Here is an 11,762-nt window from a genome sequence, read left to right as displayed (position 1 = left end):
AACGTGTATGTTTGGATATGGACAGTAAGGACATGTCCCTACCAATGTTTTTGGAGGACAGAACCGTACCTCGCAATATTTGAGTGAACTTGAGCGCAGTTTCAAGCAGAGTCATGTTTGATATTGTTGGATGACTCAGAGGGCGGGGCCTATCTGTAGGGTCACATCACGTACAAACATCTCTGTCAGTGTGGAGGGGAGAGCAGATCAGTGAGTCCACAGGGAGTGGACCAACCAGTCACTGTGATTTCAAATGAGCTCACAAGGGATTTGTGTCTGGTTTATCACAGCTGACTGACTGTTTCAGCCTCAGTGTATCCTCCTGTCTGAGAGGCTCCACTGTAGTTTCACTCCATATAACTACTGAAACATTCATGTTTCCTGAGTGGGCTTTATGGTGAATGAACTGTACATAGGAGTGATTGTGTTGGAGTGCATGTCTGATTTTGTAAGGGCAAGACAAGTTGCACCAGACAGTGCAATAACAGAAAGATTGTTGTTGTTGTTGTTGTTGTTGTTGTTGTTGTTGTGGGCACTGGTGAAACAGGAAGCATGGGAGTCCCCAACTTGTATTTGGGGAAGTACTGTGGAAACCTATGGATGATGAAGTGTTCTTTCTGGGTTTTCAATTTCTTTTCAGATAAATTCATTTGAATCCATGAGCTTCAGTTTGAGTCTCTTCTGTTCGACAACCACCACCACTTCTGTGGCATCATAAACAAACTGGAGGGAGACACTGACACGGCCTCATCAAAGGTAGGAGACTTTTGAGACTCTATATGTGCAGTGTTGTTGAGGCTCAAGTGTAACATTCATTTCTGATGAGGTGGTTGGAGTGATGCTAATGCTGAACTTGAGTCTGAACCGGTTATACGCACCTGCTGCCACATCAGCCACACAAAGTGAGCTGGTGTTCTTCTTGTCACCATATTTTCTCAAAGCCGAGGTGGTGAATGAAAATCCTGCTTTTCTTCTATAAACATCTAGATCTATAAGGAAAGTTTTTATTTTCCGCACTGTTATATCTTACATCATATAACTCAAACCACTTTTTAAATATATCTACATATTGATTTTCCATAATGTGACATATATGAACAAATAAAATAAAAACATATAAAAGTATATATGAAACACATTACAAATTGGAGCAATTACATACCCATGTATAGCTCTGGCCCAAATGAATATGAATTTTGAAACGTTGATCCCTACAATAAACACTTGAGGAGCTTTAACAGTGTGCGGACTTCACCCTTTTTTTCTTCTAAGTCTACTTGTTTGTTAGTCCTGCACCTGCAATACTTTTGGATGTGCGTGCTTTACCCCACTATTGTATAAAAAAATATAAACCCACCTCAAAGTCAGTAAATGTTGATAATGTGTCCAAAAAACACTTTCCCAAAATTTGAAGAGAAATATTGATAAGAAGAGCATAAATAAACATACAGATTAAAATTAATAAATTAAAGGCATTTATGTTTTATGAATTTTGAATGATCTTGCAATGTAAATATAACCAAATTATCATGAAAATATATTGCAGCATGTGATGGCTGTTTAATTTCAACTTCTCTCTCTCTCTCTCTTTCTGTGTGTGTGTGTGCGTGCGTGTTGATCATATAACTGACCTACAAAGGCAAAGTGCAGTATCTGCAAAGTGTGGCATATTCTCTTCAATCTGGAAGAATTTGATATTGGTACTGCTAAAATTTCCAGAATTATTGGGCTTTTTATTTTGCTGTCCATCCAAAAAAGCACTGTGAAACCAAGTCAAAGTGCAGTATCTGCAAAGAGTACTGTACTCCCTACATTCTATAATTTACTCTATTCCATTGGAGTAAAACCAAGTATCTGTAGCTATACCAAGCCAAAGTGCAGTATCTGCACCAAAACCAAGGCAAAGTGCAGTATCTGCCATAAAATGGTCAAAATACATTTAATTCAGTCCACCTTTATCTAATCAATTATAGACTTGGTAGTTATTCATAATTTGATGCTTAAACCTGACAATGAAAAATACAAAAAGCTGTTTTTCTCAGTTTGGTATTTTTACAGATTACTGATTATTATTTTTACACTTTGCCTTTGTAGGGCAGATAAGGTGATAACATGACTCCTATAAGAATACGAGTCATCTTTTTATGGGAAATCCTTTTACTGTAATACACAGTGTTTTTATTGTATTTTTCTTGAGTAGTGTTCAGTAGCGCCACCTGCTGGATACTCTATAGGATACAATGAATGAATGAATGAATTTATTTATTTAAAACAGGGACAATGCACAAAAAACATTAATCTTGTAAAACAAGAAGAGATGCTTTGAGCCAGGTTATAGCAACAATTGCTAATTTCCGCCTGTAGTCCCTGGGCAGGTAAAGTGCTAAACAGATACAATATTACTAAGATTAATTGAAATAGGACATAATAACCATAATATTTAAAAAATTGACAGAATGCACTAATAAAAGCAGGGAAACAGGAGCGCCAAATCATAAAGTGCACAATAGGGACTAACAGCACATACAGTACACTCTCTCTCACTCTCATCACACATTCAAACACATACACATACAATACACAGATAACAATCATCATCCTCTAATAACCACACTCATAGCCAGACACATACACACACTCACATAGTACTCAACAATATGTGCAAACTTGCTTACTTAGTAACCAGCGCTTTGACAAGCATGAGAATTTGTGAGGATTTGTACATAGAATAAGTTGTGTGGGAAGGACACTGACTCATGGCCACACATGAAAAAGAAGAGCTGCCAAACTGAGTTCTACGTTGAGGAATACTACACTCACCCCTCGTAACAGATCTAGTTAGACGTACTGTGTTTTCAGAGCAGAGTGTCACAAACTTTTTCAGAGGGGGGGCATAAGCATTATGAATAATTTTGTGAAGTAGACAAACATTTGAGTGTATAATCAAGTTTTCAAAGCTCAAAATATCATATTTGGCAAGTACATGGCAATGATGGTAATGCCGTGGTTTTTTGGCATGGATCTTAAGACTACTTTTGTACAATAACTCTAGTGGTTTTGTAACTGTTTTACATGCCTGAGACCAGGATGTAACACAGTACAAAAATGGGGCTTGCATTTAAATATGTACTTGATGCCTCAAGGGTGAGAGAATTTCTTATGTATCTGAAATTAGCTAAATTATATTTCAACGTGTTACTCAGCTTTTTGACATGCCCTTTAAAACTAAGTGTTGGATCTAACGTTACCCCCAGGTATTTAAATTGTTCTACGTGTTTTATTTTTTGCCCATTTACTACAATATCAGGGTAACTTTTAAGTTTACACCTATATTTGTAAAGAACATGGTCACAGTTTTTTCCACATTTAATGTGAGTCATGAATTGTATAACCAATCACTAACCTTGTTCATTGCCTTTGTTAATTTCACAGCCACCTCTGTTACATTTTTCCCATGAGTATACAATACAGTGTCATCGGCATACATTATAGTGTTAACATCCTGACAGACAGAGGGCAAGTCATTAATGTATAAACAAAACAGCAGCGGCCCTAAAATTGACCCTTGTGGGAGTAGATAGAGTCGAAATAGAGTCGACAATTGTGATGTCCTTTCAGCCTCTACTGTAGAAACATCTTGATTGTGTCAGTTCCTAATGTCCCTCTCACACATCAGGACTGGTCTACTTGACAGAGACCAAGTGATGATCACAAAGAAAAGTGTCTTATTCTTCTACTTTTCATCCATGTTGCTTCTGCACGATTGTTTATTACATGAGACATTTCCATCTCTGTTGTGCAGAGACGGAAACTGTATGAGGGCATGAGAACAAGAGAGCTGAATGTTAAGACCTTTGATGGAGCAGCAGGGTTGGCTGGTGGTTTGTGAGGAGGATTGCTGCTGTGTGCAGAGTGTGTGTGAATCTGATACTGTATATCACCAACCAACCACCTGTCTGTCTGTCTGTCTGTCTGTCTGTCTGTCTGTCTGTCTGTCTGTCTGTCTGTCTGTCTGTCTGTCTGTCTGTCTGTCTGTCTGTCAGCACCACATCCTGATGCTGTATTAAAATACCTAACGTAACAGTGCTAAATGTCAAAATCTACATTGAATGTTCCAGCTGGATACTAAAATGCAGAATAAAACAACAACAACAATTTCCTTGAGATAACTATGACCAATGAGAATATTCACAGGCCTAACAACAACAACAGATGTTCACACACTCACATGCACACAGAGTTAATTGGAAGGAGAAGTAGTTTGTGAGAAATGTTGTGTTTCTGCTTGATGTGAAACACACACTGCAGGACGAGGGCACAGCAAAACCAAAATTCTACTTTCATTTTCTTCATATAAACGTCATAATTGGGTTAAAACAAGCGCAATACGTGACCTGCAGCTGCAAGACAAAAAAAAAGTGTGAAAACCAGAACAGCTTTTCCTGCCTCTGTGTTACAGAGCTGCTACAACCTGCTGCACAGCCGCCCACCCTCCACTCAGTCAGACGGCCGGCCTGAGGCAGCATGGAGCGGGAGGGGATGCTGGTCCGCTCTTTTTATTACGGGAGGATTGGGAGCGAGGCCACAGAGAGGCTGATGGAGAGGTTTGGACATGACGGCAGCTTTCTGCTCAGAGACAGCGAGACCATGCAGGGAGCCTACTGTCTGTGTGTGAGGTGAGCTGTGAGTGTGGTGCTACACTTGATTCCTCTTCTTCTGTTTGTTCATCTGTGACCACATTTCATTTATAGTAACTTGATTTAAATACCGTGCACAGACACAATGAGAAAGCCAATAGAAAATGCAGGTGTGAGGTTTTCAAAACCCTATCATGTCTGTAGAAAGAAGCACATATATGTTTTTTCATGTTTTGTTTATGTTTTTTTTTTTGTTGTTGTTGTTGTTTTTTTTTACTTTTGTGTGATAGTACAAATGAGACAGAGTTACCAAAGTTTTCTCACATTTTGGATTTGGCAGCATGAATAAACCAATGAAATGGCTTTTTTGCATGTAGTTGAAATGTAAACAAAGAACTAAATGGATATATAAATAGGGTAAAAACATTTTTTTTTTAAAATAAATTGTAAATTGACTCCATGATGTTAAATCACTGAAAGCCGTATCAGCTTTTATTTTAATTACATCATGAAACATAACTGAAGTGATTAACATGTGATATTAGATATTAAAGAAATAGTATTACATAAACAGTAGCTATTTTAATTTTCTGCAGCTGTTATAAATATAGTTTGTTCATTATAATCGTCCACAGAGGATTTCCTCAATATAAAAAACTGCAACAGTTTCAACTGTTATTGCATCAATTCAATTGCAGCTTTTTGTGTCGACACTTACATGTTAAAAGAGAATGATGAATATTATTGATTATTCCATATAGACTTTATTGTTAGAAAGCTGCAGAGAGCTTTTAAAAAGGGAAAAAAATATATGTCAGATGCTTGAGCCAAAGGCCGTTTAAAAATTCTTCAACAGTCAAACTCATGAGCACAAATGAAAATTAAGTGGCCTACTCAATTAAGACTTCATTATCATCCTATTATTGCTATACAAAGTTTTTATTGGAAGTATTCTCACATTGTGATTTTTCTTCTTCCAGTTTCACTGGTTCAAAATTACCTACCATAAATTAGCCATAAAAGTTCTCTATTAAGAATTACACTCATATCAAGTTATCAAGACTCAAGTATGTCCAACATTAAATTGATATACAGAATATAGAAAGATAAACACAATTACAGCTTGAAGGGTGAGAAGATAATAAATAAGAAAATAAATTACTTATTTAAATTCTAAACGACAGCATATTGTAGCTATAGAGACTAATCAGCTATATCACATAAACTGAATCAGTTTGACTGCTCTACAGAGATTTTTATGTAAATAAGAAGTTGTTTCACCTCCACCGTCGAACATAAAATTGGAATCATTAGTCATCTCTTCTTTCAGTTTGAATCACTCGACTGGAACGTTTGTGCGCAGACTTCACATCATTTCACAGCATATCTCTCGAACTTCTGTAATTTGTGTTTTACAGGAAAGCACCGTTCGTGCACACATTCAGGCTCACACACTCCACTGAGGGCTGGTCTCTTCAGGTGGGTGAACTATGAACATGCAGATCACACCCCCCACATGCATAGACGGGGTGGTTAACACATAAGACACATGACTTAGTTATTGATCCCACTTGTGGGAAATTTATTCATTCAGAATAAAAAAATATAAAGACACTCTATATGTACAAAGGTATGTAAACAAAATGTATACAGTTTTGTATTTAAGTAGAAAAACAATACTTACAAGTTGCTTGTTCAGAGATATTGCACAGTGTGGATGGGCATGAATATGAATAAATGAACAGTTTGTATACAGAAAAAGGTAAGATACACAAAATAGATAATGTGGCAAAAGACTTTATAGATAAAACCGGGTGAGGTAATGGAGTGAGATGAAAAAGAGTGGCTTGTGCAATGGCAATAGATCAGTGCAATAAATGTCAAAAGTAATAAAGAGTTCAAAGTGCAGGTTATTACAGAGTCAGACTGATGACCGTTGGAATTAATTATTTATGATTTATTTGTGTGTTTGATCAGATTCCAGGAGTCAGACAGCAACGATTCAGAACAGTGGAAACACTGATAGAGAGATACAGGAGGGGCATGAGCCCTGATGTACGAATGCCCCCCCTCACAGAGCCACTGGACAAAACACAGCTACAGTACATCAGCTTTGGAGAAGGTACCACACACACCTGCACACAAACACACTTCAGTCAGGACCACTTTGTCAAAATAATCTATATTTACTTGCACAAGTTTCATTTGGTGGTATGGTACTGTTCTGGGACCCCCTGCTCTTCCTCGCGCTTGCGTGGAAAGCCTGAGGCAGGAAGAGCACCTTCCTGCCCTTCATGAACCATCATGAAGGGCATAAGCCTCTTTATGATAACGGGAGGAGCTGGGGTGGAGGTGGGTTGCAAAGAAGCCAGCAGAGGAAGCAGCAAGGGAGGTGACGTCGGGCTAGAGCAGTTTAAATAGCGTGCTCTGAATGTAATTTCCCAATAGGAAGCAGCCACGGAGATACATACACTGTTGATGCTGATTTAGAGCTTGACGTCGTGGCCTGCTAGAACTAACACTACGCTTGATACATTTAATGTCACAATATAGAGCGCAATGACAAGAAGTGACTGACCAGTAAAGACAAAGTCAATAAATTCAGTGACTGAGGTCAATACTAGCCTATTTTCATCCAGTACCATAATCTTCACATGTTAAAAACTGTAAACGAATTACACAATGGTCACATGGCTCCAAATCACCACCATCAAAACACAAACACTTTTCCTCTCAGGAAGTAGACTGGACTGTTAGTCTTAGATTAGATCACTTTTCGTGTCTGCAACTTCCTGTGTCTCATTTAGCCACTTGTGAGTATCAGTCTATTTAGGATGTAAAAGTTTAAAGAATCATTTACATGTTTAATGCTATGAAATAAACAACTCAAACATGTTAATAACATGGCATCTTAGCAAAAACCCTTCAACTGACCCAAAAATGCTAACATGGGGTTCTTTCTCCACAATGGATCTGATATTTCCTGTTTGTTTTCTTCTTGTAATTTCATGCTCCATGTCCCATTGACAAAGGCTTTGATGGTGATAGCTACAGACACGTATGCTCGTCAAGATGCTGTCATCTTTTAGCTTCTGCTGTTCTGAGATCAGTTATGATATTGCACATATAGCCTATATACGTATATATGTATATACTATATAACTGCTGCAACGGTCTTTCCTTCCTAAGTGTAGTAAATGAACAAATTTCTCCAGTTCATCACCTCAGATCTGTTGTTGTTCTCTTAATTACCTCCTCATGTGAAGGAGCTGCAGCGATCTCTGTACGAGACCTGCAGGAAGTTTGAGCACTCTGAAGCGGCAAACTGCTGCTTTGACGTGTTTATTGTCAGTTCAAAGGGAACAAACCTGACGGTTCTCCAGGAAGGAGAGCAGCAAGGTGCAGGAGGAACGCTGTCAGGACAGGAAAGACAAGCAGCACGAAACTGTGAGACAAGACAGGGCCTGAATTTAAGAGAAACACATTTAGATCTGTGGGTTTGTGGGGCGGAAAAGTGTGTGTGTGTGTGTGTGTGGGGGGGGGGGGGCGGTGGGCTCTGCCTGCCGATCTGTAAGTGCCCACACACCACTGATATTTTCCTATGTTTCAAACTGCAATAAACATCCTGATCTTCTATAGCTGCTAAATGATGAGGTTACACACACACACACACACACACACACACACACACACACACACACAGATGCACACACACGCACACACAGGGGTAGATAGTAGTAGACTCAGCAACACTTTGAAAATACAGATTTCCTTGTTTTTTATGTTCCTCTGCTTCATCACTAGTTTTGGGCCCAGTCACTGTGATTTAAAAACTGAGTTTGAGATTTGAAATGCATTTATTAATAGAAGGGTAAACTAAATTATGAAAAAGATAAAGAGATAAGTCAAGTTTACTGAGTGTGCCTGAGATATAAGACTAGTAGCATGGTGGTGCAGTGGTTAGCATTGTTACTGTGATTCAAAAACTGAGTTGTGGATTTAAAATGTATGTAGCCTACTAATCGCAGTATAAGATATTGAAGAATCACAAAAATGTATTTGCATCCTTATTGTTTTAAGTTCAAGTTTACGTGAAACCCTCAAACACAAGACTTGGTGGTACAGTGGTTTGCACTGTCTCCTAACAAAAAGGTTCTGTGGTCTGTGTGTGGAGTTTGCATGTTCTCTTTGTGCCTTGTAAAAACGTAATAACGGCCAATAACGTAATAACAGCCAATAATGTAATAATTTTGGCCATTTTAAATGTAATAAAGCCAATAATGTAATAATGTGCCAATAATGTAATAAAACTTTTGAGCCAATAACGTAATAAATTTTTGCCAATAATGTAGCCTAATAGGTTTTTGTGCAGTTTGCTAATCAAAAATAGGTGGATGACATAGTCGTCATATTTATTCATCCAAGATATGTACTATCTTTCACCCCCCTCTCTCTCTCTCTCTCTCTCTCACTTCTACCATGCTTCATGATATGTTTGCAAACGGAAGAAGTAAACATTGTAGGCTATCAACAACCTCCAAAACATAACCAAACTTGTGTATTGAATGGTGTCTGCCAGCCAGTTTATGTTTCAGTCATGTATAACTTCCTGCCTCAGACAAACCATGTGAAATGTGATAATCCCAGGTTTTACCATTCTCTTTCTATTTGAATTTTTTTTTTCAACACGTTGAGCTTAAAGGTCCCGTGTTGGATAAAGTGACATTTTGATGTTTTTTTTGTTGTCGTTTTTTTTGTTTTTTACAGTGAGAATAAAGCAACATAGGTTCTATATTTATACTGTGAAAGTATAATGGTAGTTTTTTCATTCACAAATGTAAAAAAAAAAAAAAAAGACCTTTATACTGTTTGGAGCAATACAAACATCTACCTTTAGACTTTCACAGTATTAATATAGAACCTAAAGCTGCTTTATCATCACTGTAGAAAAAACAAAAAACATTGAAATGTCACTTTATCCAAATGGGAACTTTAAGCTCAACGTTTTGATGTAGTTTTTAATTTTCAAACATGAAAATCAAAGTTAGATGTATGAAACCTGCAAAGATTTCATTTTAGATCTCCAACAGCTGGTTTCACCAGTGAGCTATTTGTTGATTGGTGCTGCAAAAGAAAACATTTCTTTGAGAAAGAGATTTCTGAATGTGTACAATTGTGCTGCCACTTCATTTGGAACTTCATTTGGGTGTTCTGGAGATAACGCTAACCATCAAGTTGGACAAATGATGGCTAAATATGTTAATTAAAAAAAATCAATGGTAAAATCAAATCAATGCCATTGCTCCTCCGAGCCATGCTGGGATTATCACATTTAACATTACCTATTCCCAATGGTTTGTCTGAGGCAGGAAGTTATACATGACTGAAACATAAACTGGCTGGCAGACACCATTCAATACACAAGTTTGGTTATGTTTTGGAGGTTGTTAATAGCCTACAATGCTTACTTCTTCCGTTTGCGAACTAAGCATGGTAGAAGTGAGAGAGAGGTGAAAGGTAGTACATCTTGGATGAATAAATATTACGACTGTCATCCACTATACCTATTTTTGATTAGCAAACTGCACAAAACTGCCTTTTATTTCCAAGAACTGCAGTCATATTTATGTATTATTACATTATCGGCACCAGTTATTACATTGTCAAAGGTTTTTTTAATACTAGGCCAATAACGTAATAACCAGCCAATAATGTAATAACTTATTACATTATTGGCAAAATGTTATTACGTTATTGGCTCAAAAGTTTTATTACATTATTGGCTTTATTACATTTAAAATGGCCAAAATTATTACGTTATTGGCCGTTATTACGTTTTTGGTTGCAACATGCCTTCCCGGTTCTCTCCAGGTTCTCCAGCCTCCTTAAAGGGATAGTTCATTGGCCCATTGCCATAATCCCTATAATTATAAGAGTAGGTTTGTTACCTTTAATTGTCAGTGCAAGATATTTTTAGAATGGCGGGGCAGAGTCGCGAGCTGCTCAGAGCTATGCTACGGAGGCTAATGGAATTTCTTGGTTTCCCTCATCAAACTCATCAAATACACAAACCAACAACTCCAAAACGCTCTGGTGGACAAGTTGTGACCTGCACATTCACCACGCTATGAGATAGTAACAGAACGTTGTTTTCGAGTCAATGCAGAGACTATTTGTTGAAAAACTGTCCTCGACGGAAATGTGCATCAGTGGTTTTGCATGAATTTTTTGTTGGATTGTGTATTTTATGAGTTTGATGAGGGAAACCAAGATATCCCATTTGCCTCCGTAGCGTAGCTCTGAGCAGCTCGCGGTCTAAAAATAGCTTGCACCGACAAATAAAGGTAACGAACTTACTGCTAAAACTATAGGGATTATGGCAGTTGGCCCATTTGTCAAAATGTTGAACTATCCCTAACTAACTGGTGCCCATGATAGGTTTGAATGAGATTAGACCAGCTCCCTGCACAGATCCAAAAGCATAGCACAGCAGAATGAGTGTTTACCTATCTCACTGCAGTGTGTTCAGTGTGATTTTGTTTGTTGTACATCAAAGTGCGAAAGGAAATGTGACACAACTCATGACCTACTCAGTCACCTCTAACATAGTTCCAACTGTCTCATCCACAGAGTTTGTCTACATGGAGATGAGCAGCAGCAGCAGCTCTCTCCGCTGACACGTGTCTTTGCACCACAGGACCAGCGCCATTAACCAGGAGGACAAACTGTAGATGAGAGGAGTGTGTGGCACGTCAACCCTCTGTGCACCTTTTTTTCCAGGGGCTTTCCATGTTTATCTCTATCAATATCTGATTCAAATGAGTATCAGTTTCAAAAGACAGGGAGTTTTATCTTTCATGATCAAAATGTCACAACTGTAGTTCATGTAAAAACATGTCAGTATCACCAGCTACCCAAGAGCCCTTGAGGACAATTGACATATTTTTGATCTGGTGAAAAAACTCTGTTTTGTGACTGTAGTTTCCTTTTGACAGAGCTGTATCCTTCCTGTGCGGTGGGTCTATTTGTTTGCATGTGTCTGTGAACATACATTTTTATAAATAAGACTGGAGAGAGAGAGAGAGAGAGAGAGAGAGAGAGAGAGAGAGAGAGAGAGAGAGAGAG

General features: G+C 38.1%; 1 protein-coding gene across 1 annotated transcript; it reads left to right on the top strand.

Annotated features, from left to right (window-relative positions):
• The first annotated feature begins 533 nt into the window (after positions 1 to 533).
• Positions 534 to 11,490, top strand: LOC146971079 (SH2 domain-containing protein 1A-like). Its single transcript, XM_085804330.1, has 5 exons — positions 534 to 756; positions 4,460 to 4,676; positions 6,056 to 6,116; positions 6,615 to 6,759; positions 11,268 to 11,490. Exons 2-5 carry the CDS (start codon positions 4,525 to 4,527, stop codon positions 11,312 to 11,314), a joined length of 405 nt encoding a protein of 134 aa, XP_085660456.1. The 5' UTR covers positions 534 to 756; positions 4,460 to 4,524; the 3' UTR covers positions 11,315 to 11,490.
• The last annotated feature ends 272 nt before the right edge of the window (positions 11,491 to 11,762 follow it).

This window comes from Trachurus japonicus, chromosome 17 (genome assembly GCF_045865225.1).
Source record: "Trachurus japonicus isolate A0001 chromosome 17, Traja_1.0".
Classification (NCBI taxonomy): Eukaryota; Metazoa; Chordata; class Actinopteri; order Carangiformes; family Carangidae; genus Trachurus; species Trachurus japonicus.
The sequence above is the reverse complement of the archived record's forward strand: the minus strand, read 5'-3'. Positions and strand labels throughout refer to the sequence as shown.

Coding starts and splice junctions, on each gene's coding strand:
- LOC146971079 (XM_085804330.1), top strand. CDS start 4,525: ATGGAGCGGGAGGGGATGCTGGTCCGCTCTTTTTATTACGGGAGGATT. Junction 6,117..6,614: donor CTGAGGGCTGGTCTCTTCAG/GTGGGTGAACTA, acceptor GTGTTTGATCAG/ATTCCAGGAGTCAGACAGCA. Junction 6,760..11,267: donor GTACATCAGCTTTGGAGAAG/GTACCACACACA, acceptor TCTCATCCACAG/AGTTTGTCTACATGGAGATG.